At 47.1% G+C, this 27,780-nt stretch overlaps 1 protein-coding gene across 2 annotated transcripts in view; it reads right to left on the bottom strand.

The window, feature by feature from the left end:
• Positions 1–19,891, bottom strand: part of ACVR2A (activin A receptor type 2A) — an 82,207-nt gene extending 62,316 nt beyond the window's left edge. The window contains exon 1 of one of the 2 annotated variants that reach the window (XM_077447738.1): positions 19,476–19,891. In XM_077447738.1, the coding sequence (XP_077303864.1) occupies positions 19,476–19,530 (55 nt within the window). In that variant the 5' untranslated portion in view covers positions 19,531–19,891. The remainder of the gene's footprint in view (positions 1–19,475) is intronic. The other variant, XM_077447739.1, reaches the window with a different exon arrangement.
• Between the last annotated feature and the right edge of the window lie 7,889 nt (positions 19,892–27,780).

Consider the following 27,780-nt stretch of genomic DNA (forward strand, 5'->3'; position numbering starts at 1 on the left):
AAAAAACAAACAAAAACAAAAAAAAACAAACTGAAGCCAACAACAGCTGTAAAACGTCCAGTGTGCACAAGGCCTAAAAATAGAGAATTTTTTGGAACGGAAAGTACCCCATTCACATCTAGCGACTGGTGCTATTCTGACCACGATCATGGCAAAACGCGATGTTCATTCTTAATGGCACCCCAAATGCGGTGCAATTTTAACACGATTGTTACGCAGCAACAATGCACAGAAATCACAGCAAAAATGCAGGCAAAAAATAAAAAATAAATATCAAGCTCATCACCCAAAAACGGGTTGCCTGAAAAAAGTGCATTCAAATTAATGTACTGCCTTATATGCGACATGCAGGAAAGCACGTAAAATCACCCCGAAAAAGAAAACCAGTGGAAACGTACTTCCCCGCAACATGACGTGTGAATGGGGTGGTATACTTAGGCAACCCCCCCGCAGGTCCTTACTTTTACCTTCTATGTTAGCTGCAACCTCCTGTCGTAAAGCTGGAGAAAATTTTAAACCAAGGAGTATTAGGGTGATCTTACAGACAACAGAGATGTGCATCACAAGAATGGCTGTCCAAAATACAAATCAAACCTTTCAATCGACTTCTGTAGTTCGGCATGTGAGAAATCTGTGCGACTACAGTACAGTATATACAATTCCACTCTCGGGGACATCGATAAACCGGGCGTACTGCGCTAAAGAACAAAACTCAGTTCACGTTTATTTTGCCTCAGTTAAGCCCCATACACACTATCAGATTTTCTGCTGAGTTTTTCCCTTCAGATTTATCAAAACCATATAATATGAGGACAAACCTTAGGAGTTTCAATGTGTATGCAATCAGGCAGGCCCTTCTACTACATGGTTTTGGTAAATCTGAAGGAAAAACTCAGCAGATAATCTGATAGTGTGTATGGGGCTTTAGGTCCCATTTTTACCAAACTGAAGAAATAATGGAGAGACCTGACCATCTGCAGCACAATATAAACACATCAAAGCCGATCTTGTACAAATCTGTCCATATACATGAACTGGTAAAGTAGGGTCAGCACCATATAAAATCATTATAAAGATTTCTATTGACCAAAACATGCTACAGTGCTCGCTTTTCACATGCAAGCAAAAAAAAAAAAAAATCCTAAAAGTAAGCCAACGTGTTGCACAATAATGAGCCACAGCGTACAGTTAAACTCCAGGGAGAATACAATCTGCCAGAAGACTTACGTAATATTAGGTTACACTCTGAATATTTTTTGTTGGGCTTGCAGAAGTGTCTGTGCTGAAGGTTACTAGTCACTTCCCAAGTGGTTTGTAAGTTTGCAAATAAAGAAAACCTGTCATGAGAGAAAAATGGAGGCTGCCACTGCTCACTCTCCAACTGAAAATGCTAGTTTCCTGGCTGCCAAGCTGAACCTCTTGCGTTAATATGCTTAGTCAATGACCTGGCATTATCTCCTTCCAAAGATTACTTCTATAGTTCACAAAGAGCCATTTTTTAGATTCTTTTCTGAAAAATGTTTTATCTGGAAGTCACCTACTAAAACACTAAGGCTGGGTTCACACCTATGTGAATTATGTGCGGGATTCCCCACATCCAATTAGAATAGCAGGAGAATGTGACCCTATGGAGCTGGTTCACATATCTCCGTTGCGGCTGTGGAGCGCACTGCACACAAACGCTGTGCATCGATGGCTCCGTTTCAGGGCCAAATTCAGGCATAGAATCGGCCCCGAAATGGGGACCATGGACGCACAGCGCTCCTGTGTGATCCACAGGGGGTTAAAGTGTGAACCCGGCCTAAAGCAATTCCAGATGTTCTTAAAATGAATGCAGACATATGCAAAAGCTGACCACGTCTGGTGTGGTGTTACATTTTCTAAGTAATAAATTAAGGTGAATCTCCAGCCAAATTATTTTGGATAAAGTGGGGAAGGGATTACACAACCGGTTAGGTCGTTGTGGCTGTGTCCCCTTTGTAAGCTTTTACCTCTCCCTGGTGCTAAGCCTCTCCATAGATTTCCTCTTACTGTGCTGATGACATGAGAAGAGGATTTGTTGTTGTGCTTTGATTAAAGGGCTTGTATACCCCTTTAGCACATTTTTACATACAGGTAAGCCTATAATGGGGCTTACCTGTAGGTAAAATTAATATCTACATTTTCTGTATGGTCCTGTACGTTTTAGGAGATATTCACCTTGCATGCAGCCGTTGATGTCAGCAGGGCATGTGCAGTGAAGGTCCAGCGTATTGTGCCAGAACAGACGGCTCCCGCTTACAGCGCCGCAAACACGGAAGAGTCACAGACAAAACGTCAGCTTCTTTTCTGACTATAAAACTGCTTTAAGGAGAGCTCCCTCCACTTACAGATAGGAAAAAAGCAAAGCAAAAAGCGAATAACGCTAAAGCCAGCCATTGATGGAGCGATTTTCTTGCCTGCAGCCATTTTCTTGCCTGCAACCACAGGCTGCAGGAAAGAAAACCACTTGATTACCTCATCAACACAGTGTTGATGGGGGAATTCCACCAGTAGAATACAGTTATTACCACTAGTGGCTATAAAAGCTTCTAGAAATCTAAAAAGGCGAAAGGTTGGTTTTACCCAAGTTGATCAACTTAGAGTACGCTCAGCCTGGCCCACACACTGTTAGAAATCTCGGCTTGTCCCTGCTGAGCCGGCCAAGATTCGAACAGTCTATGCTTTACTGTATCCAAAACTAAGGAGGGCTGTGAATGTAAATTTTGGTTTGTTAAATATACAGTCGAAAGTGTTTTGTTATCTGTTGCTAGCTTCCTCTTTGCGATTAACACCTGTTCATATTATAGAAAGGAGGTGGTGTTTTGCGGTCTCAACATTTTTGCTGTCCTCCATAGTTACAGTAGAGCATGTAAAATGTTGTCACCCTGGGATAGGAAAGTATGTGGAAGACAGGATCATCAGGTGAACATGACCAAAAACTAATGCAGCCATCGCATCCAAGAGCCGGAAAGCAGCAATGCATTACATTTTTGTTCTTGGGCACAATATCAGGCACTACATAATCTGTGTGACGACACACAAGGAAGAGGCCACCCACCGATCTTCTGAAAACAGTGCCACTGAATATATGAGGAGGAAGCACATTAGCATGCGGCAGCCAGTAAAGGAGAAGGTAGGAAATTATCTTTAAATGTGTAAATTTTTACAGTAATAGTGGTATTATCAGATTAGGGGGAAGGGTATACTTAGTGATATTAAAAGTGTATGTGTGTGTATATATATATATATATATACACACACACACACACACACACACACACTCTATATCTTTTAAATGTTAGACTTTACCTGCTCTGCAGTGATTCTGCAGAGCAGCCCCAATCCTCCTCTTCTTGGTACAAACATCGGCACTCCTGGCCCCAAGCAAGCAGCTTGCTATGGGGGCACCCAAGTTTGTTACCTTGATGCATAGGCTGCATGAAGGAAAATAAAAATAAAAAAACTTGGTGCCTTTACAACCACTTAAAGAGGGCCAGCTTTAAAAAAAAAAAAAAAAAAAAAAATGTTAAAAGTCAGCAGCTGCAAACACTGTAGCTGTTGACTTTTTTATAAGCAGACTTACCTGTCCAGGGCGCCCGCGATGTCGGCCGCCGAGGCTGACTCGTCCCTCGGCTCTCGGGTCCCGGCGCCGCCATTCTATCTAAGGGAAACAGGCAGTGGAGCCTTGCGGCTTCACTGCCCGTTTCCTACTGCGCATGCGCGAGTTGTGCAGCTCTTTGTGAATGGGGCGCGCTGTGTTCTGGGACACACAGTGCGACCCATTACCCAGAAGACACCGCACGGAGGAGAGAAGACAGAACTTCACCGCGGAGGAGGGAGGAAGAGGCAGATTAGGATGATATGCCTAGCAACAAGCATTTCTGGTAAGTTTAAAAAAAAAAATATTATATACATACATACATACACATTTGATTTTTTACTAATTTTTTATGTACTTTTGTTTTTCAGGGTGGCCCTCCACTTTAAAAACAAACATGCATGAGAACCAAACTTTTTCATAAACTATATATTACCAACAAAGAGTGAAAGGTAAAGAAAGGGAAGAAAGCCAAAGCAAAAACAAAGTGAACAGCCAACATTCAGATCCATAATGCCTGCGAGTGTTATAAGGCTCACAGGGTGGCCAAACTTTTACACATGTCAACTTTTAGATTTCATTTTTATCTATCCATTTAATCCAGTAAAAATTAATTGTGCAATAAAACGTGTAGAAACATGTCTTGTATAAATTTGTTTCCTGCAGAGGTTGGGTTAACTCTTCAAGAAAATCAATGTGTAATTTGGCCAGTGGTGCCCATATTTCTGCACACGACAGAAGCTCAAAAAAAAAAACGCAACCCACGCAAGATACAAAGTGCCAATGCATTCTGCAGAGAAGCCACTAGACCCCACACAGGTACTTGCTGCATGTGGCAACAAGCCCTACCTCCTATATCGGTAGTTATTTAAAGAAATCAAGCTCCAACATGCAGGAAGAGAATGAAAGAATTGCAATAATCTTAAAAGAACAGAAAAGGTTTTAGAGGAAGAAGTGGATATTTGTCAGGCCCCAGCACTCTGCTACCAGAGGAAGAAGAAGAGTACGCTGGCTCTTCTCTACCTTCCAGCACAGGAAATATTGATCCTTATTCAAAGACTGATGCCATTTAAACACAGGCATAAAACAAACTTGGTAATAAATATGCATGACTATGCTGCAATGCAGTTTTCCAAAAGTATTTTGCTCCACTAAACTGTTTCTAGGGAGGGCACGCAGGCAAACAACGGTAGACAGTTTAAAGTGAATTTTCAGCCAATTGTTTGTATTATTACAGTGTGGAAGAATTCTAATCAGTCAGGTTTTTACTGCTATCTGGGGCTCTGTTAGACTTACTGCCACGGTGACAACCGTTTTGCCAGCCGGGAAATTAAAGAAAAATAACTCTGAAAGCAATACAGATTTTTTTTTTCTTATTTTAGTAGAGTTGGTGAAGGTTAGCCTTTTACTGTGACTCGAGATTCTGCTTCCCTTACTTACTGTCTGGTCTAACCACTGTGAAAAGAACGGATCATTCACTGAGGATTTAGACATTTCCAATATAACGAAGGTCCACTCCAACCAATGCCGTGTACACACAACCGGACTTTGACAGCAAAGGTCCGACGGAACGAATCTGCCAGACGATTCAATCGTGTGTGGGCTTCATTGGACCTTTGCCATCTAAAAATCAGATGGACTTTAGATTTAGAACAGGTTTCAAATCGGACTCGAGTTCGGTTGAAAAATCAGTTCATCTGTATGCTGGTCCGATTGACAAAAACCGTCGCTATGGCAGCTATTGGCTACTGCAGGGGTGCCCAACCTTTTGAAGAGTGAGGGCCACCTAAGCGATTTGGTAACCAGTCGCGAGCCACAATGAGCGGAGCGGGTGCATGGCAGCCCACTCTACTCTATAGGGCCCACTCTACTTTTTTTCCTTTTTCTTTTTGCAGATCGAATTGGAGGTAGGAGTTTGTAAATGGACACAAATCCATTTACATTTTCTACTCAGAGGTGAATGGAGGGTCCAATTGGGTCAGACTGACCGTGTGAAAGGGGCCCATGACTCAGTGCAGGTAAGCCCCAGGTGCATTGCTCTGCACCTGCAGATCAGTTTGAAAGCAGCCCAGTAACCACTGCAGAAGAGATATGCCCATATATACACTGTGATTTTAGTAATAAACTTACTATTAATAACAGTATTTACTATTAATAACAGAGCAGGAGGTCGCGGGCCACTGGCTATGAACTTCCTTATTCTAGTTCAGTTGTATGTCATCACGTTGGAATCCGTCGGACTTTGGTACGATTGTGTGTGGTCAAGTCAGTCGGAAAGACAGTCGGACCTAGTCTGCCGGAAAGTCCAGCCGTGTGTACACGGCATTAGACTCGGCCAGTAGACTGGCAAAAAAGGGAGCAATGACAGCACACCTACTTCTCTGACAGTCACTTTTTAAAGCTGAACTGCAGCAAAAATTCTGGACAGCACCAGTCTCATGATTTACCCCTAATAAAATGTGTGAATGAAGAATGTCACCAGCAGATCAAGGATCTCCGGAAAAGTCCAAAGCTTTTTTTTTTATTTTTATTTTTTTTAACTATCACATCTAAAACAGCAACATTTCACGGTCACCCCCCTTCATTAGGCATGTGACAAACATTAAAGTTTATCATATGCTGCTAGCTACTGTAAAAATCCTTCCTCCAATGATGCTGGATACTCCACACAGAGGTTATCCTCCAGGACTGCATGGGTTAAGAGAAAGGGTAGCAAATAAAGAATCAAGCTGCTCACTTTCACCCATTCACAAAACTCCTAGAATTCTCCCAGAATGCCAGGCGTTCTGTAGACAGAGGCGGGCCAGTTGAATGGCAGGATCTTTGCTGCCAATTCAAAGGACGCCTTGAATTCTGGGAGAAGAGTACTAACTTTGTGAATGGACAAGTAGATGGGAAGGTGAGCAGCACAATCCTTCACAATCACAACCGCTGGAAGATCACTGTGGTGGGGAGTATTCGGTATCACTGGAGGGAGGATTTTTACAGTAACCAGCAGAATATGGCTATCAATAGAGGTAAAATTATCTGGAAAAAAAAAAAAAAAAATTATATTATATAATAATTTCTCCTCTTTTTTTTGATCAACCAATGGTCGAATTGGAAAAAAATAAATAAATAAAAAATAAAAAAAAACTGAACAGATTCCCTCATACACACAAGGTGAATGAATAAACTCCCCCTACTGCATTATTGTATCCTAATGCCCTGTACACACGGTCGGACTTTCCAACAGAAAACATGCAATCGGATCGTGTTGTTGGAAAATCCAAGCGTGTGTGGGCTCCATCTGACTTTTTACATCTGAATTTCCAACACAAAGTTTGAGAGCTGGATCTAAAATTTTCCGTCAACAAAACCCAATTGTTTAAATTCCGATCGTGTGTAGACAATTCCGATGGACAAAGTGCCACACATGCTCACAATAAATGACCAGAAAAGCTATTGGCCCGTTTATAGTCCGGTCGTATGTGTTGTACGTCACCACGTTTGGAGCGATTCAATTTTTCTGACGTCTTTGTGCGACCGCGTGTATGTACGTCAAGTTTGGGCCAAAATCCTTCAGAAAAAAATCCAACGGATTTTGTTGTCAGAAAGTCCGACCGTGTGTACAGGGCATAACAGTGGGAATTCGTCCACTGTCAGGAATACACTGATCAGTGCTGCAGCGCCGATTGAACAAAATATTAGCAACAGTGCTGTTCAAAAGGTGTCAGTCATTAGATTAGATCAACTCCTCTCCAAAGGCAATGGCCACAGATGGATTGAAATTCAGTTGGTCCCTGCTGAAGCGGTCGAATATTGATCCATCTATGGCCAGCTTTAGTCACAAGCAGGACAGCTAAGTGATGTACTTGTACAGTTAGTCTAGTTAAAGAACTTGCCAAGATCTGTAGTGACATCAATAGGAGAGGAATGACATGAAGACCATGATTATTTGCAGCTTCACATGATACAGTGTTTGGGCCTTGTGATTGGCTGCTAGGACAAAACACATCATTGGAGACAGTCATCTGCTCCTCTAACTGGAAGGTAAGGCAGCTTCAATGTCACAACAAGACAAGCTCTCCTCTTCTTCAAAAAAATTAAATAAATAAAAATTTAACTCTTTTACACTCCTAACATCACACTGAAAGTTTATATTTAGCTGACTGCTCTGTGCACCACACAAAGTTCCATGAAAGCACACTTATTGTGCTGGACATACTTAAGGCAAGTTTGGAAGCTTTAAATAGAAAAAAATAAAAATAAAAAGATATGATTGCACTGAACAGCCCACATGAAAACATCTAATCTCGTTCAATTAAAAATGTAAACTTCTGCAGTGGTTCTCAACAATTTCCACCACAAGATCTGATTGCTAAAACTGGCAAACTACCAAAATGTGGGTGGCAGATTTCTGTGGATCTTAATACCATATGATTATTTATTAGACTGAAAGCGATAAAAAAAAAAAAAAAAAAAAAAAAAAAGCAAAATTGATACAAAATTGCTCCTTTATTTAAAGCCCATTTCCAATACTATTTCCAGCGTGCTGGGACCGCTACGGCACAGATGTTTGTGATGATGTCACTTTTCTTCTGGCTCCTGAGAGAACCCCACCAACCAATTAGAATGCCTCCTATACGATAGGCAGCGGGGATTTCAAATCCCCAGACCAGTAAAGCAGCGATTCAATGTCAAACAGTGGGTGATCAAGGGACTTCTGCATAGTGGGACCGGGGGTGGGGGTTGGGATGGGGGCAGGGTCCTGTGTAAGTTTATCTTACAGATTTTCTGTAAAGGTGAACTTATCCTTTAAGATGACAAATACAAGTCAAGAAATATCCTGCAATTTAGGGGTAAAGTTGTGTTAAACAGACATTCCAATGCCACTAAAAAGAAACAGATTGTGTCTTAGAGGTACATTTTACCAGTCACTAAAAACACTTCCATAATTATCTTTAAGAGCAGGAATAAAAACAAAAAATAAAAAATTGTGGGCACGTTGAGAGTCCGAGGCAGCTGCCGGTAGGCATCTGGGTGGATCCCGACATTAAAGTCAGGATCCCTCCAGGGTCTGGACGGGCTAAGCGAATGCAGCCGAAAGCGGACCTTAGCCCGTTATCGGCTGAACACAGGTAATAAGAGTGCAGAACTAACTGCAGCCCAGTGACCCACATCAGAAAATAGGGCCAAAGGAGCTTCTGCCCTACTTCTCCTTTAAAGCAAAAGCTATCAAATGGCATTTAAAGACACAGCTGACATGCAAAAATGTAAACTCTTGCACCTGTCAAAACACGTGTCTTTTTGTTCTGCCACACTTGTGATTCAAGTTCCCATGTCACACTGTATAACCAGGGCAACATTACATTTAAAAGCTGAACAGCCTTTCCTTCCGTCTTAGACAGTTGTACAGGTCGCTCTCACACTGCAGTAAGTCAGATACACCTCATTTCCTGGCTGGAGGGCAACCAGCATCATCTAGTCCTTTCCTCCCCAGCTCAACACCACATTGCTGGCAAGTTCCCTTCCCACCTAGCCATCTCTCCTCCCATCCCTTGCCAAACTGATAAGTTAGGATGTCAGTGATGTGCAATGCAATGCTTTACTCCAAGCAGAACCTCGATCTTTGCAGAGAATTGAGTGAACTTTTAAAATAAAAGATCTTGTACTAGTCAAGTTATGTTAGCATTTTTCAAGCACACCAGCTTCTTTTTGAATTGTTTGCCGGAAGAATAGGTTTTTACATTTGCCTGGAGTTCCATTCAGTACAGCATCAAAAATACTGGAAGTCCTAGTTTCTATAACACCACATTACGCAATTAAAAGGTCACATGACCAGAGATATTTTTGCAGCAAGAAGGAACTTGTACTAAAATTCACATAATCTAGGCCCCTTTCACACATGCGGATCCGTTATATGGATTCCGCTTGCTCAGCAGGGATTGGTCAGTTGATCCCTACTGAGCCGGCGGATGACAGGTCCATCTCCGCTCACTGTGCAGAGACGGGCCTGTCAGATCTCCGCTCTCCTCTATGGAGAGATCGGATGAAAATGGACCGCCTGTCCATTTTCATCCAATCCACCAGACGGATGGAAAAAAAAAATAGGACCACCATCCGTCTGGATTTAGCGGGGCGGGGGTCAGCAGATCTGTCCCCGCTGACATACGTCGACGTCAGGCGGCCCTGAACGGTCCGCATGCGTGGAAGGGGCTTTTTTTTTTCTTTTTCTCTTTTCCAAACTGGTGGACTCAAACCACTGTTTTCCTGATTTAGACAATTACATAGTTAAAGCAGCAGAGCAAAACATGTAAAATTGATAAGATTTAGGCTTTTCAATTTAAACAAAGGCTTTGGCTCTCAACTGGTCCATCTCTGGCAAAACCTGAACTTTCACAGCTCAACACAGTCACACAATCAATACTACTATAGACAGTGGACTAGACACCCTCTATTTAATAACCACAAGGAAACGGATCTATTCAGCCGAGCTCTCTAAGATGTGAAAGCTTTACAAATACAGCTGAACGTCGCCTTTTACTGAACAATACTGAACCTAACTAACCATGAGTGAGGAAGGAGTGAAATTAGAGCTGAATGACAATGGCTGTGCCACGGTTACTCCTCAGCAACGAAGCAGAACACGTTCCACTGGCTGGAAGGGACAGATAAATCAGACATTAAACATTCAGACTGCTTCTGTTAGCAAACACTGCGGCCTTTCAGCCATGCAACTGCATGGCCTTCCAAAAAACGAAGCATAGGCCTACAGCACAATCACACAGACCAAAATGTATGCCAGCTTGCCATCTAACAGCAAATATATGTCATTAGGATGTAGGCGGCCAACTATCAATCAAATGCTGGGACAAGACGAGGTTTGCATACAGAAACTGAGCAGTTCAAAACATACACCACCACATTATCGTGATTACTTCTGAGCAAAATGCTGCAAACGGCATAACACAAAAAATCTCTCCCCCTCCATCTGTATATAATAAAATCGGGAAAAGCCCTTAGGCCCAACTTAAAAAAAATAAAAAGTTCCCTCCCTAACTAGCCTATATACAAAAAAATAAAATAAAAAATAAAGTGTGCCATTTTTAATCCACTCTGGTCCAGGTATGCAATTCTACAGTTCTGACTCAGGAAGCATTCAAAGACAGTGAACCTATAGGCTCCCAGGGCCCAGCCTTTGTCGCCGCTCCATTCTCCCCCCTGCAGCAGCCGCCACTGACTAAGGGGAGCCATGCTGCAGGGTCACGTGACCAGAGCAGATTAAAAATAGGTTATGTATACAGATTTTTTATACAGGCTAGGCGGGAAAGTAAAACAACTTTTTTACCCAGGTAAACAAACACAGCAGCAGTATGCGATTTGTAAAAGGGGAGGGACCCCAAGCAATTTGAGAAGACCTTTCATTGTACTACGAGGTTGGCTTTAAGACTTCTGTCTGTTGTGATAAATGCAATCTCAGGTCCCCAGGGTCCTGGAAGTAGTTCCTAGATCCTAGACTGGCCTGGCTCCTGAATTTCAGGTTCTAAGGCACACCAGTATACGATATCTCCACTTTGTATGCATTTTTAATGCACAATGAAGTAAAAATAAGTCTCATTTTCTAAATCAGTCTGTTAACATATGTGCTGCATCACTATGTTTTCAAAGTACTGCAGGCTACACATGCTGAGAAAAACTACAAAATGCACATTTTTTTGCCCTTCTAAACTATTACTCTGTGTGATCTAGAGCATTCTGGGAAATTTCATGCAGTGCAACACAGCAGATAAAGATAAAGTCCCGTACACACGGGCCGATTGTCGGGCGTCATTGGTCGGTTTAATAAAAACCAGCCCACATTTGTGCTGTGTGAATGCCAGCCATTAGGCAGGCTTCCATCCTATGAGCATGCTGGAAAATCAATGGCTGACCAGAGTGTTCTGGGGGGGGGGGGGGGGGGAGGGGGGCGTCTCCCTGTCAGAACACAATAGCTCAGCAGGGGAGATCACTGTACTAACATTGGATCGTTAGTACAGTGACTCTGAATGGAGTTTTTTTTTTTTTTTCATTCAGCCCACTGGATTGAATGCAGAAAAAAACTCAGTGTGTACCAGGCTTAATAAGTGTATGCTTTTATTGTAATCAATGTAAGTTTGTCTTCCCTTAAAGCAGAGCTCCCCGAAAAAGGGGAAGGTTCGCTTGTTTGCTTCCCCCCCATTTGGCACCTTCCAGGGGAGGGGGGGGGGGGGAGCAGATACCTGTCAAAACCAGGTACCTAGACCCACTTCTGGGTAAGATCACCGATCGCCATCTACAAAATTTCCAGGCCCCCAACTACTTGCTCCCCTCCCCTATCTGGGAAACACAGGTCCCAGAAGACAGCGGGATCATTCAGAAAACACAGCAAGAAACAGGTTGTGAAGCTAGGCTTCATAGTTTCATAGTTAGTAAGGTTGAATAAAGACACCAGTCCATCCAGTTCAACCTGAGTGATTGTTTACAATTGTCCCTATCCCTGTACATTGCACACTCACATCAGTCCCTACCCTCAAGGAGCCCACAATCCAAGGTCCCCATTCATATACTAGGGCCAATTTTGGACAGAAGCCAATTAGCCTACCTGCATGTCTTTGGTGTGTGGGAGGAAACCGGAGTACCCGGAGGAAACCCACGCATGCACAGGGAGAACATGCAAACTCCAGGCAGGTAGTGTCGTGGTTGGGATTTGAACCAGCAAACCTTCTTACTGCTAGGTGAGAGTGCTAACCACTACACCACTGTGCCGCCCACTGTGCCACTTCGCTTTCCATTTCCCTTGGTGACAAGGTCACCTACTGCCCCAGGAGCTGACGGGCGGATCGGATTGGGGTGCAGAAGTTCCGGGATCCCTGGACAGGTAAGTGTCCTTTTATCAACAGGCAGCGGCTACATCATTTGTATCCACTGACTTTTTATTTTTACTTTTTTTAAACAGGCTGGAACTACTCATTTAATAATAGATTGTCTAAAATTGTAATACCGACTAACTGGCTTATTTAACATGGTAGCCCAAAACAAAAGTAACCTAGCAGAACCACGGTTCACTTGAAATGTCACTAAACTGGATTAGTCAGATGAATTTTGGTTTTCTTATTTTTTGTTTTTATACATTCTATATTTGTAAGATTTGTTTTCACATACAATGCCACAGATGAAGGATACAAGGTTAGAAAAAACTATGAATTTTGATTTGTTGCTCTAAGTTAAAGGACCATAGATGTTTAGATTGTTAGCAAACGCATAGACACATGACAACACATTCTAGATAATAGGTTGAGGAAAAAAAATTAAAAAACCATGGAAATTCGAAACAGTTCATAAAAATTACAAAATCCTACGAAAAAAAAAAAAAACCTACCTATTCGAGAATGTCACCTTCCATTACGTGAGAAATGCAACTGCAGCAACATATCTGTCACTGAGAGGATTTGTGCTACATGTTTGCCTATAGCCAGCCACCTGCTTAAGCCACTTAGAGCGAGATGCTTTATCAAACGTTAAATGTACAGCTGTTTTTTAATGTGTACTATTTGGGCGTTCCAGGCAGTTATCCATCGCAAGAACAAATGCACACGCACATTACGCGAATGTCAATCTTGGCCCAGGCAGAGAAGGGGGGGGGGGATTGTTCACGATATAAGACAGAAACAGGATCAATAGAGGTTGGGTTTCAGAAACGTGCTGCACATGCAGAGCTGTCCTGAAATGCTCTGCCATCAGCCTTCACATGACCAGCCACCAGAGCGTTAATGCTGTACACACCATTCCAGCCTGGCACACATCTGGGGATCAGGCATGGAACCCATGCAACTTAGAAAGTGCTAGATCACCTGCTAAACAGAAGGTCTCCACTATTTCTCCATACGTAAAGTTTGTGCATAAACATTCCCTTTCACTCACACTTGTTACCAATTCAAGGCCCTAACAAGACTATGCCTGTCACATGGAAAGGCCCATAATAATGCTTTAACAGATGCATGTTTTATTGCTACAGCCAGCATAAAACGTATAAAACTGCACTACATCATGTGCAACCAATATTAGCAACGAAGCACTACTCTCTGCAGAAATACAAGTGCCAGATGCACAAAATCCCAGTGGCTGTAAAGAATGTGCTTTACACATCCATGGCATAAAGCCCATAAAACATCAAGGAACCCAGTGAAGAACTAGTCAAACTATAGTATATGTTAACAGCAACACACGATCCCTTTGTGCTTTAAAAATGACAACATATAAAAAGCCACAAGAAATACATAATTCAGCAATGTTATGTTACAGAATTTGCAAATGCAGGATCCCTCCCAGAACGTACAGAAACCTCATGCACATGAATGAAACCCCCCTAGGGTTCTTACTCCAGAAGTGGCTAGGAGTTCTGAGCTGAGGCTTCCATGTGATGGTGCCTGCAAAGTTCTGGGGCCAAAACCACTTGGAAGAGCCAGCGCTGGGACACAATAACTCTGTTTTTTGCAAAGAGGGCATTCTTCCCGCTCATCCCAGGTTACATTTTTTTTCCTTTAGCAGTGGTTCCCCAAAACCTGAAAATTATATCAAGGCTTAGAAAAAAAAAAAAATTAAAATATGAGAAAAGGACGATCCTGGCTTACACCATGAAAGGCTCCCAATACAGAAAAACTCAAAAACACTGAACTTTAAAAGGAAAAGTTCACCTTTCATAACGTTACACCCATATTTGAGGTGTAACATGATACTGTAACATCGGCCTCCGCAACCTCCCCTTGTGACAGTGAGTTCTACCCCCCCCCCCCCCCCACATCATTTATTCAGAGTTCTGTGAATGAAATGTGAACACTACAAGTGCAGACAGCCTTAGAGGCTGTCTGCCTGTAGTTCTCAATGAACTACCAGGGCGCTGTTAATTCCTCCAATCAGACTCATTCCCATACAAAAATGTACAGGGAGACAGGATTACACTGACAGTCTGTAGGAGTCAGCAGATCGTGGGTGCAATGCTTTCCAGGCTCCTACACAAATACACAGAAAATGCAAATTTTTTACCTGCAAAAAGTGTGCACTTACTATTTGTATTTTTAAAGTGAAGTTATCCGTTAAACACACTATAGAGGGCATAACAATACTACATAGCTGATAATCTATTGCACAGTATGCCCCCCCCCCCCCCCCCCCAACATGCACAATGAAAACAAAACCTTAGAACATAGAATAAACCTACAAAATGCAACCTTATATACCTTGAATAAAATGGTAATATAATACATGTAATCAAGCACCCAAGTCAGCCCCTGGCATTTCGGATACCCACACAGCAAGACATGAAGCCAGCTTTCTGCAACCTGCGGCTGTCTAGTAACGAATATACACTTTTAAGTCGTAGGACACTTGCACAAAGCCACCTCTGAATCAGCAGAACCACAATTTCAAAGTTAGCTAGTTGCATGTAGTATTGCTGTTCCAGAACCATCCCAGCATGATTAAGAGCACAAGCATAGGCGGGTCCCTACACAGTTCAGGTACTTATTAAAAATCAACATCTGTGGCGAAACAATAATGCTCAGAATGACAGATATGCTGGGAATTATTTCAAATAAGTCACTGCAATGGCTGCATGTGCCAAGGACTAGTAAACTGGTCACGTGACCTGTAATTCACACCTTATTTTTTTATATTCACATTGACACATGCATATGTTGATATCTTACTACCTAGAAAGAACTAATCCCATCACCGCTACAGAACCACAGCTTGTACAAATACATTGAATGCACCCCCTCCCCTCCCCCTTCTGTAAGCACAAACATTTCCATATCATTTGCAGGGACACTTCTGCTGAATCTAAGCCCATCTTGCACAACATTATAATGAAGGCCCAGAACACACAACATACCAAATCATAACGCTTTCAATGTGCAAATGTTTCCATGTTAACCACTGTTCAATCAAGGTGAGAGGACATTGATAAATAAGGACTACATTTAACAAGCAGATAAACATTTGACAGTGCAATGAATGTTTTTTTTTTTTTTGTGTACATTTCTAATGACAAGAAATAGTTCTAACTACAAAAATCCAAATCCTGAAACATGTCCCTGGTAGCCAAGAACACTTGGCAAAGAAGAATGAACAGATATGCATTTGACAAGCCAGAAGAAGTGATTTCATGGCACAGTCAGTCTTTACTGAAAATTCCCTAACAAATAGTTTAATAAGCCAAAGTGTGTCCCTGGAAACTAGGCAGAGATGGGAACTATACATTAGACTAGAGAACCACCAGATTATACAGGAAAACATTCCACAGAGGACCAACATTCTTACCAAGCAAGACTTTTTTTTTTTTTTTTTTTTTTTTTTTTTTTTACACACAGGAGCGATAGCCTGCCATCAAGGTTTTAGGGACAGGTCTCTACACCGAGGACTGTCCCTGGGAATCACAGGCCCATGGCCATACATTATACAATTTTCCTTCAGATTTACCAAAACCATATAATGTGAGGTCAAACCTAAAACACATTGGGGGTTATTTACGAAATTAAAATACACTTTGCACTGCAAGTGCAGTCGTTCTAAATCTAAGGGGTAGATCTGAAATGAGGGGAAGCTCTGCTGATTTTATCATCCAATCATGTGCAAGCTAAAATCCTGTTTTTTGTACTTTCCTTGCACGTCCCCCTCGGGATCTACAGCGACTGCACTTCCAAGTGCACTTGCAGTGCAAAGTGGATTTTACTTTAGTAAATGACCCTCATTGTATGCATTCAAGCAGGCCATTGCTCTACATAGCTGAAGTTAAATCTAAAGGAAATTGAATAATGTATGGCCAGCTTTAGTTGCCATTTAATGATCCAATAGAGGATATTTTTACAGCCTGTACTGAAATCACAGAGCAGAATTAAAAAAAAAAAAATCCAAAAAAGACAAACCACACAGTGGGCAATATATATTATTTTTTTTTTTTTTTTAAAGTCAATGTTACTAAACTGATTGTATTGAAAACAAAAAGAAAAATTGCAGATCCACTTGATTGAATTAAAGTGCTCGATTGATTTAGATCCTAGAGTATTGAAACTTAGTTGATCGCTTGATGGCAGATGGCATTTTCATTCACTTTAAGGGCAAGATATGAAATGAGCGGGAAGCTCTGCTAAATTTTCATCATCCAATCATGTGCATGCAAAAATGCTTTTTTTTTTTTTCTTGCATGTCCCCTTCAGATCTACAGCGACTTCACTTCCAAGTGCACTTATAGAACACAGTGGATTTGCTTTTAGTAAATAAACCCATCCAAGCATGGACAAACAACCACACGTTGCATGGCTTGAAACTTTCTCCAAATGATAAATCATTTTGTTTGCGATCGCTCATATCGCTTTATGGACCGCCATTTCAAAACTTGGCGTATGAACTCAATCGTGTTATGAAGGTTATAGCACAAGCTAGTCTTTACTGGAATCCTGACAACTGATAACCCTTAACACAAATCTTAACAACAATGTCCCTGGAAATGACAGCAGTGAGGATCGCCATTAACAGATCATGAAGACTGTACGGCCTGTACTGCAATCCTGCGATCACAAACAGATCTAGGGACAAACCTAAGAACCAGGGACTGTCCCCGTGAGAGAGGAGGACATGGATATCAATGGACAGCCATTGAATGGAGAAGCCAGGAGCATATTCTCACAGCTGACAAGCACTAAAATCCCATCCCAGTGACAAACAATCCAGAGAGAAAACTTCAATTGCAGGGTCCTTCCAGGAACACTGAACAAATAAAGATTATTACCACACAGATGGCCTGCTGTGCCCAAAATCTTAGGACAGATCATAGCAGCGGGACTGACCACAAAACATCACAGGCAGTGAATGAGCAACAAGATGTAACCATTTCTATTGCTACACAGCACCATGTACAAAAATTTAACCATTTCTACACAGCACCATGTACAAAAATCTAACCATTTCTACACAGCACCATGTACAAAAATGTAACCATTTCTACACAGCACCATGTCATGTGCAGCAATGTAACCATTTCTGCATAGCAATATATAAGAAAAAGTGATCATTTCTATACAGAAAGATGCAATGTAAGAGTATGAAACCATTTCTATCCAGTACAATATAGAAGAAAATGTAACCATTTCTATACAGCAAGATGTAACCATTCCAAGTAACAAACTGTAACCATTTCTATGACAGAAGATGAATGTAATCAGATAAAGATTCCCATCACACATGATCTGCACAGAAATCCCAAACTCCTGGGTAACCCATTAGGATTTTAGAAGTGTGCCATAGGGGTGGCAAGGCACAGCCGGCCTTTACAGAAATCCTGTGGCATGGGATATCCTGGGAACAAAATCCCAAGATAATGAAGATTTTATATCTTGCATTGAAATCCCATGGACACAAAAAAATAATATATTATATACACACACACACATACACATACACATCCAGGGACCAACAGGAGAAACAGGGACTGCTCATAGCAGATGGATGATTTATGAAAAAAATTTTTTATATATTATATATCTATATATACACACACACACACATACATACACAAACATGAGGGTCAGGGACTGTCCCATGGGAGAGTAAATATTGTTTGCATTATTAAACATGTTTACATTCAGGAACAAACGTGAAGATAGTCCCTAGGAAAGGGAAATACTTTACAATTCATTTATTTAGGGAACATGAGGACCGGGGACTGTCCATTTACATTATGAAGCGATCTATGGAGAACATGAGGACAGCGGACTGCATTGTTGAATATATTTTCATTGAGGGGGCCACAGACTCACCCATGGGAGAGTGAATATTGTATCGCTCTCCATAGACAAGCATGGGGACCGAAGACTGTCCCTGGGAGAGGAAACACACTATGTAAATAAATATATATTGGGATGAAGATCAGGAGGAGAGAGTCCCTCTGAGGGGGAGATCACTTACATTATTAAACATACATCGAGGGACTGTCCTCATGTTTGTCCCTGATTTGCATAGTTAAAACTAATTTATATATATATATATTTTTTTAACTAAGATAAATAATATCAAATCAGGGAATCAAATGCAGGGACAAACATGAGGACGGTCCCTGGGTGTGAGTGTATATATATATATATATATATATATATATATATATATATATATATATATATATATAAAATAAAAATGTATTACACACACACAGGTTATTTGTATATCTCTCCAGGGACAGGCATGAGGATGAAGGGACAGGCAGGAGGATGAAGGGACGGTCTCTGGAGTCAGGGAAGACTCCTGGATGTGTCCCATGTCTCGGGTACACACATGTTGGACGGTCTTCATGTCGGTCCTGAGGTTTGATTTCCTGGTTTACCAAAATAAATAAAAAAGTGGGGACAGGCATGAGGAGGAGGACATACATGTGATAGAAGATCCGGGGACTGTGGGGTGGATGGAGGTGTCTCTATAGAGGTGAGGATGATGGAGGTGAAGGCAATGTAATTTTGAATAGAATCATAGAGGAGGAGGGGGAAGCGGAGGACGGGGATGAGTCCTGCGAGTGAAGAACAGAGAGAACTCCTGGGGTAGGGGAGGATAGCGATGACTCCTAATGAGAAGTGGGGGATGGAGGGGAGTCCCCGTGTGAAGCACAGGACGGGAATATTGCCGGTCCCCCGGAGGACGGGGATGATGGGTGAAGCGGAGGATGGGGATCCCACCGGATGAAGGGGGACCCGGTGAAGCGGAGGACGAGGGTGATGCCGGTCCCGGGTGAAGCGGAGGATGGGGAACCCCCGGGTGATGCGGAGGACGGGGACGATGCCGGTCCCGGGTGAAGCTGAGGACGGGGTCTTACCTGAGGAGCATGAGATGAGGAACACGGCGAAGGCCAGCTTGGCGGCGGCTCCCATGTCTCCGGCCTCCTCGCTCTCTCTCGCACACAGACGGGTCCGGGAAGGGGAAGCGATGCGGGTGTTGTCGGGTCAGGTCCAGCACGTGCGGCGGGTCACCAGCCTGAGGGCAGGGTGAGGAGAAGCAGCAGGCGGGAGGCCCCCATGGAAGAAGTCACACATACACCGGGTCGGGTAATGGAGAAGGCGGGCTCAGTGTCTCCGGTCGGGCCGCTCAGGGCGCCTCTTCGTGTAGCAGCATCCGCCGTCTCCTCTCATCTCCTCTCCGCCCCATTCAGCCGCCACAGAGCCCCCGAGCCAAGATGGCGGCCCCGAACGATTGTTTTTGTTTTCTCGCCTCCTCCTCCGCGACTACAGCCAGGGAGGGGCCGGGCGCCTTGGCGAGAACGACTGACGGGCGGCGCCGTGGACCAATCGAAGATTAGCAAAGGAGGGGCGTGAGGGTACGGTCCAATAAGCAAGAGGGGGCGGGCGAAGGGTTTCCGGAAAAGGCGGGGTGCAGAGGGGACCAGTGACGCCGAGTTTGGGGCGGGGTATTGTAAGGGGGAGGGGCGACACGAGAGAAGCGATAACCGTGCAGAGCTGTATGGAGAGGAGATTCTGTAGTGTACAGGAGAGAGAGGAGAGGAGTAGGGGGGGAGAGAGAGGGGGACACACGAGAGTGTGTACAGGGGGAGAGAGAGAGAGACACACGAGAGTGTGTACAGGGGGGAGAGAGAGAGAGACACGAGAGTGTGTACAGGGGAGAGAGAGAGAGAGACACGAGAGTGTGTACAGGGGGAGAGAGAGAGAGAGACACGAGAGTGTGTACAGGGGGAGAGAGAGAGAGAGAGAGACACGAGAGTGTGTACAGGGGGAGAGAGAGAGAGAGAGAGAGACGAGAGTGTGTACAGGGGGAGAGAGAGAGAGAGAGAGAGACGAGAGTGTGTACAGGGGGAGAGAGAGAGAGAGAGAGACACGAGAGTGTGTACAGGGGAGAGAGAGAGAGAGAGAGAGACACGAGAGTGTGTACAGGGGGAGAGAGAGAGAGAGAGAGAGACACGAGAGTGTGTACAGGGGGAGAGAGAGAGAGAGACACGAGAGTGTGTACAGGGGGAGAGAGAGAGAGACACGAGAGTGTGTACAGGGGGAGAGAGAGACACGAGAGTGTGTACAGGGGGAGAGAGAGAGAGAGACACGAGAGTGTGTACAGGGGGAGAGACACGAGAGTGTGTACAGGGGGAGAGACACGAGAGTGTGTACAGGGGGAGAGACACGAGAGTGTGTACAGGGGGAGAGACACGAGAGTGTGTACAGGGGGAGAGAGAGAGAGACACGAGAGTGTGTACAGGGGGAGAGAGAGAGAGAGAGACACGAGAGTGTGTACAGGGGGAGAGAGAGAGAGAGAGACACGAGAGTGTGTACAGGGGGAGAGAGAGAGAGACACGAGAGTGTGTACAGGGGGAGAGAGAGAGAGACACGAGAGTGTGTACAGGGGGAGAGAGAGAGACGCGAAAGTGTGTACAGGGGGAGAGAGAGAGAGACGCGAAAGTGTGTACAGGGGGAGAGAGTGAGATGCAAGAGTGTGTACAGGGGGAGAGAGAGAGAGAGACGCGAGAGTGTGTACAGGGAGAGAGAGACGCGAGAGTGTGTACAGGGAGAGAGAGACGCGAGAGTGTGTACAGGGGGAGAGAGAGAGAGACGCGAGTGTGTGTACAGGGAGAGAGAGAGAGACGCGAGAGTGTGTACGGGGGGGGAGAAAGAGAGACGCGAGAGTGTGTACAGGGGGGGAGAAAGAGAGACGCGAGAGTGTGTACAGGGGGGGGAGAAAGAGACGCGAGAGTGTGTACGGTGGGGAGAAAGAGAGATGCGAGAGTGTGTACAGGGGGGGGGAGAAAGAGAGACGCGAGAGTGTGTACGGGGGGGGAGAAAGAGAGACGCGAGAGTGTGTACGGGGGGGAGAAAGAGAGACGCGAGAGTGTGTACGGGGGGGAGAAAGAGAGACGCGAGAGTGTGTACGGGGGGGAGAAAGAGAGACGCGAGAGCGTGTACGGGGGGGGAGAAAGAGAGACGCGAGAGCGTGTACGGGGGGGGAGAAAGAGAGACGCGAGAGCGTGTACAGGGGGGGGGGAGAAAGAGAGACGCGAGAGTGTGTACAGGGGTGGGGGAGAAAGAGAGACGCGAGAGTGTGTACGGGGGGGGGGGAGAAAGAGAGACGCGAGAGTGTGTACAGGGGGGGGGGAGAAAGAGAGACGCGAGAGTGTGTACAGGGGGGGGAGAAAGAGAGACGCGAGAGTGTGTACAGGGGGGGGGAGAAAGAGAGACGCGAGAGTGTGTACAGGGGGGGGGAGAAAGAGAGACGCGAGAGTGTGTACAGGGGGGGGGGAAAGAGAGACGCGAGAGTGTGTACAGGGGGGGGGGGAAAGAGAGACGCGAGAGTGTGTACAGGGGGGGGGAGAAAGAGAGACGCGAGAGTGTGTACAGGGGGGGGGGAGAAAGAGAGACGCGAGAGTGTGTACAGGGGGGGGGGAGAAAGAGAGACGCGAGAGTGTGTACAGGGGGGGGGGGAGAAAGAGAGACGCGAGAGTGTGTACAGGGGGGGGGAGAAAGAGAGACGCGAGAGTGTACAGGGGGGGGGGGGAGAAAGAGAGACGCGAGAGTGTGTACAGGGGGGGGGGAGAAAGAGAGACGCAAGAGTGTGTACAGGGGGGGGGGGAGAAAGAGAGACGCAAGAGTGTGTACAGGGGGGGGGGAGAAAGAGAGACGCGAGAGTGTGTACAGGGGGGGGGAGAAAGAGAGACGCGAGAGTGTGTACAGGGGGGGGGGAGAAAGAGAGACGCGAGAGTGTGTACATGGGGGGGGGGGAGAAAGAGAGACGCGAGAGTGTGTACATGGGGGGGGGGGGAGAAAGAGAGACGCGAGAGTGTGTACAGGGGGGGGGGAGAAAGAGAGACGCGAGAGTGTGTACAGGGGGGGGGGGAGAAAGAGAGACGCGAGAGTGTGTACAGGGGGGGGGGGAGAAAGAGAGACGCGAGAGTGTGTACAGGGGGGGGGGAGAAAGAGAGACGCGAGAGTGTGTACAGGGGGGGGGGGAGAAAGAGAGACGCGAGAGTGTGTACAGGGGGGGGGGGAGAAAGAGAGACGCGAGAGTGTGTACAGGGGGGGGGGGGGAGAAAGAGAGACGCGAGAGTGTGTACAGGGGGGGGGGAGAAAGAGAGACGCGAGAGTGTGTACAGGGGGAGAGAGAGAGACGCGAGAGTGTGTACAGGGGGAGAGAGAGAGACGCGAGAGTGTGTACAGGGGGAGAGAGAGAGACGCGAGAGTGTGTACAGGGGGAGAGAGAGAGACACGAGAGTGTGTACAGGGGGAGAGAGAGAGAGAGAGACACGAGAGTGTGTACAGGGGGAGAGAGAGAGAGACACGAGAGTGTGTACAGGGGGAGAGAGAGAGAGAGACACGAGAGTGTGTACAGGGGGAGAGAGAGAGAGAGAGAGAGACACGAGAGTGTGTACAGGGGGAGAGAGAGAGACACGAGAGTGTGTACAGGGGGAGAGAGAGAGAGAGAGAGAGACGAGAGTGTGTACAGGGGGAGAGAGAGAGAGAGAGAGAGAGACGAGAGTGTGTACAGGGGGAGAGAGAGAGAGAGAGAGACACGAGAGTGTGTACAGGGGGAGAGAGAGAGAGAGAGAGACACGAGAGTGTGTACAGGGGGAGAGAGAGAGAGAGACACGAGAGTGTGTACAGGGGGAGAGAGAGAGAGAGACACGAGAGTGTGTACAGGGGGAGAGAGAGAGAGACACGAGAGTGTGTACAGGGGGAGAGAGAGACACGAGAGTGTGTACAGGGGGAGAGAGAGAGAGAGACACGAGAGTGTGTACAGGGGGAGAGACACGAGAGTGTGTACAGGGGGAGAGACACGAGAGTGTGTACAGGGGAGAGACACGAGAGTGTGTACAGGGGGAGAGACACGAGAGTGTGTACAGGGGGAGAGAGAGAGAGAGACACGAGAGTGTGTACAGGGGGAGAGAGAGAGAGAGAGAGACACGAGAGTGTGTACAGGGGGGAGAGAGAGAGAGACACGAGAGTGTGTACAGGGGGAGAGAGAGAGAGACACGAGAGTGTGTACAGGGGGAGAGAGAGAGAGACACGAGAGTGTGTACAGGGGGAGAGAGAGAGACGCGAAAGTGTGGTACAGGGGGAGAGAGAGAGAGAGAGAGAGACGCGAAAGTGTGTACAGGGGGAGAGAGAGAGACACGCGAAAGTGTGTACAGGGGAGAGAGTGAGATGCAAGAGTGTGTACAGGGGGAGAGAGAGAGAGAGACGCGAGAGTGTGTACAGGGAGAGAGAGACGCGAGAGTGTGTACAGGGAGAGAGAGACGCGAGAGTGTGTACAGGGAGAGAGAGACGCGAGAGTGTGTACAGGGGGAGAGAGAGAGAGACGCGAGTGTGTGTACAGGGAGAGAGAGAGAGACGCGAGAGTGTGTACGGGGGGGGAGAAAGAGAGACGCGAGAGTGTGTACAGGGGGGGAGAAAGAGAGACGCGAGAGTGTGTACAGGGGGGGGAGAAAGAGACGCGAGAGTGTGTACGGTGGGGAGAAAGAGAGATGCGAGAGTGTGTACAGGGGGGGGGGAGAAAGAGAGACGCGAGAGTGTGTACGGGGGGGGAGAAAGAGAGACGCGAGAGTGTGTACGGGGGGGGAGAAAGAGAGACGCGAGAGTGTGTACGGGGGGGAGAAAGAGAGACGCGAGAGTGTGTACGGGGGGGAGAAAGAGAGACGCGAGAGTGTGTACGGGGGGGGAGAAAGAGAGACGCGAGAGCGTGTACGGGGGGGGGAGAAAGAGAGACGCGAGAGCGTGTACGGGGGGGAGAAAGAGAGACGCGAGAGCGTGTACAGGGGGGGGGGGAGAAAGAGAGACGCGAGAGTGTGTACAGGGGTGGGGAGAAAGAGAGACGCGAGAGTGTGTACGGGGGGGGGAGAAAGAGAGACGCGAGAGTGTGTACAGGGGGGGGGAGAAAGAGAGACGCGAGAGTGTGTACAGGGGGGAGAAAGAGAGACGCGAGAGTGTGTACAGGGGGGGGGAGAAAGAGAGACGCGAGAGTGTGTACAGGGGGGGGAGAAAGAGAGACGCGAGAGTGTGTACAGGGGGGGGGGGAAAGAGAGACGCGAGAGTGTGTACAGGGGGGGGGAGAAAGAGAGACGCGAGAGTGTGTACAGGGGGGGGGAGAAAGAGAGACGCGAGAGTGTGTACAGGGGGGGGGGGAGAAAGAGAGACGCGAGAGTGTGTACAGGGGGGGGGGGAGAAAGAGAGACGCGAGAGTGTGTACAGGGGGGGGGGGGAGAAAGAGAGACGCGAGAGTGTGTACAGGGGGGGGGGGAGAAAGAGAGACGCGAGAGTGTGTACAGGGGGGGGGGGAGAAAGAGAGACGCGAGAGTGTGTACAGGGGGGGGGGGAGAAAGAGAGACGCGAGAGTGTGTACAGGGGGGGGGGGAGAAAGAGAGACGCGAGAGTGTGTACAGGGGGGGGGAGAAAGAGAGACGCGAGAGTGTGTACAGGGGGGGGGGAGAAAGAGAGACGCGAGAGTGTGTACATGGGGGGGGGGAGAAAGAGAGACGCGAGAGTGTGTACAGGGGGGGGGGGAGAAAGAGAGACGCGAGAGTGTGTACAGGGGGGGGGGGAGAAAGAGAGACGCGAGAGTGTGTACAGGGGGGGGGGAGAAAGAGAGACGCGAGAGTGTGTACAGGGGGGGGGGGGAGAAAGAGAGACGCGAGAGTGTGTACAGGGGGGGGGGGAGAAAGAGAGACGCGAGAGTGTGTACAGGGGGGGGGGGGAGAAAGAGAGACGCGAGAGTGTGTACAGGGGGGGGGGAGAAAGAGAGACGCGAGAGTGTGTACAGGGGGAGAGAGAGAGACGCGAGAGTGTGTACAGGGGGAGAGAGAGAGACACGAGAGTGTGTACAGGGGGAGAGAGAGAGAGAGAGACACGAGAGTGTGTACAGGGGAGAGAGAAGAGAGAGAGAGACACGAGAGTGTGTACAGGGGGGAGAGAGAGAGAGAGACACGAGAGTGTGTACAGGGGGAGAGAGAGAGAGAGACACGAGAGTGTGTACAGGGGGGAGAGAGAGAGAGAGAGAGACACGAGAGTGTGTACAGGGGGAGAGAGAGAGAGAGAGACACGAGAGTGTGTACAGGGGGAGAGAGAGAGAGACACGAGAGTGTGTACAGGGGGAGAGAGAGAGACACGAGAGTGTGTACAGGGGGAGAGAGAGACACGAGAGTGTGTACAGGGGGAGAGAGAGAGAGAGAGACACGAGAGTGTGTACAGGGGGAGAGAGAGAGAGAGACACGAGAGTGTGTACAGGGGAGAGAGAGAGAGAGAGAGAGACACGAGAGTGTGTACAGGGGGAGAGAGAGAGAGAGACACGAGAGTGTGTACAGGGGGAGAGACACGAGAGTGTGTACAGGGGGAGAGAGAGAGAGACACGAGAGTGTGTACAGGGGGAGAGAGAGAGAGACACGAGAGTGTGTACAGGGGGAGAGAGAGAGAGAGACACGAGAGTGTGTACAGGGGGAGAGAGAGAGAGAGAGACACGAGAGTGTGTACAGGGGGAGAGAGAGAGAGACACGAGAGTGTGTACAGGGGGAGAGAGAGAGACGCGAAAGTGTGTACAGGGGGAGAGAGAGAGACGCGAAAGTGTGTACAGGGGGAGAGAGAGAGAGAGAGACGCGAAAGTGTGTACAGGGGGAGAGAGAGAGAGACGCGAAAGTGTGTACAGGGGGAGAGAGTGAGATGCAAGAGTGTGTACAGGGGGAGAGAGAGAGAGAGACACGAGAGTGTGTACAGGGAGAGAGAGACGCAAGAGTGTGTACAGGGAGAGAGAGACGCGAGAGTGTGTACAGGGGGAGAGAGAGAGAGAGAGACGCGAGTGTGTGTACAGGGAGAGAGAGAGAGACGCGAGAGTGTGTACGGGGGGGGAGAAAGAGAGACGCGAGAGTGTGTACAGGGGGGGAGAAAGAGAGACGCGAGAGTGTGTACAGGGGGGGGAGAAAGAGACGCGAGAGTGTGTACGGGGGGGAGAAAGAGAGATGCGAGAGTGTGTACAGGGGGGGGGAGAAAGAGAGACGCGAGAGTGTGTACGGGGGGGGAGAAAGAGAGACGCGAGAGTGTGTACGGGGGGGGAGAAAGAGAGACGCGAGAGTGTGTACGGGGGGGGAGAAAGAGAGACGCGAGAGTGTGTACGGGGGGGGGGAGAAAGAGAGACGCGAGAGCGTGTACAGGGGGGGAGAAAGAGAGACGCGAGAGTGTGTACGGGGGGGGAGAAAGAGAGACGCGAGAGTGTGTACAGGGGGGGGGAGAAAGAGAGACGCGAGAGTGTGTACAGGGGGGGGGGAGAAAGAGAGACGCGAGAGTGTGTACAGGGGGGGGGGAGAAAGAGAGACGCGAGAGGTGTGTACAGGGGGGGGGGAGAAAGAGAGACGCGAGAGTGTGTACAGGGGGGGGGAGAAAGAGAGACGCGAGAGTGTGTACAGGGGGGGGGGAGAAAGAGAGACGCGAGAGTGTGTACAGGGGGGGGGAGAAAGAGAGACGCGAGAGTGTGTACAGGGGGGGGGGGGAGAAAGAGAGACGCGAGAGTGTGTACAGGGGGGGGGGGGAGAAAGAGAGACGCGAGAGTGTGTACAGGGGGGGGGGAGAAAGAGAGACGCGAGAGTGTGTACAGGGGGGGGGGGAGAAAGAGAGACGCGAGAGTGTGTACAGGGGGGGGGGAGAAAGAGAGACGCGAGAGTGTGTACAGGGGGGGGGGGAGAAAGAGAGACGCAAGAGTGTGTACAGGGGGGGGGAGAAAGAGAGACGCAAGAGTGTGTACAGGGGGGGGGGGGGAAGAGAGACGCAAGAGTGTGTACAGGGGGGGGGGAAGAGAGACGCGAGAGTGTGTACAGGGGGGGAGAAAGAGAGACGCGAGAGTGTGTACAGGGGGGGGGAGAAAGAGAGACGCGAGAGTGTGTACAGGAAGAGAGAGAGGGAGAGAGAGAGACACGAGTGTATAGTGTACAGGGGGAGAGAGAGAAAAGTGTGTACAGGAGAGAGAGGAGTGTGTATAGTGTACAGAGGGAGGGGGAAGAGAGAGAGTGTACAGACAAGTACACAATGGGGTTTATTTACTAAAGTTGGAAAGTGCAATATCAGGCTCACTTCTGCATAGGAAGCAATGAGCTTCCAGGTTTTATTACCAAAGCTTAATTGGACAATCTGGGGTTAAAAGCTCATTAGTTT

This window comes from Lithobates pipiens, unplaced genomic scaffold, assembly GCF_037356315.1.
Source record: "Lithobates pipiens isolate NorthernLeopardFrog02 unplaced genomic scaffold, aLitPip1_a1.2 Scaffold_22, whole genome shotgun sequence".
In the NCBI taxonomy this organism is placed as follows: domain Eukaryota; kingdom Metazoa; phylum Chordata; class Amphibia; order Anura; family Ranidae; genus Lithobates; species Lithobates pipiens.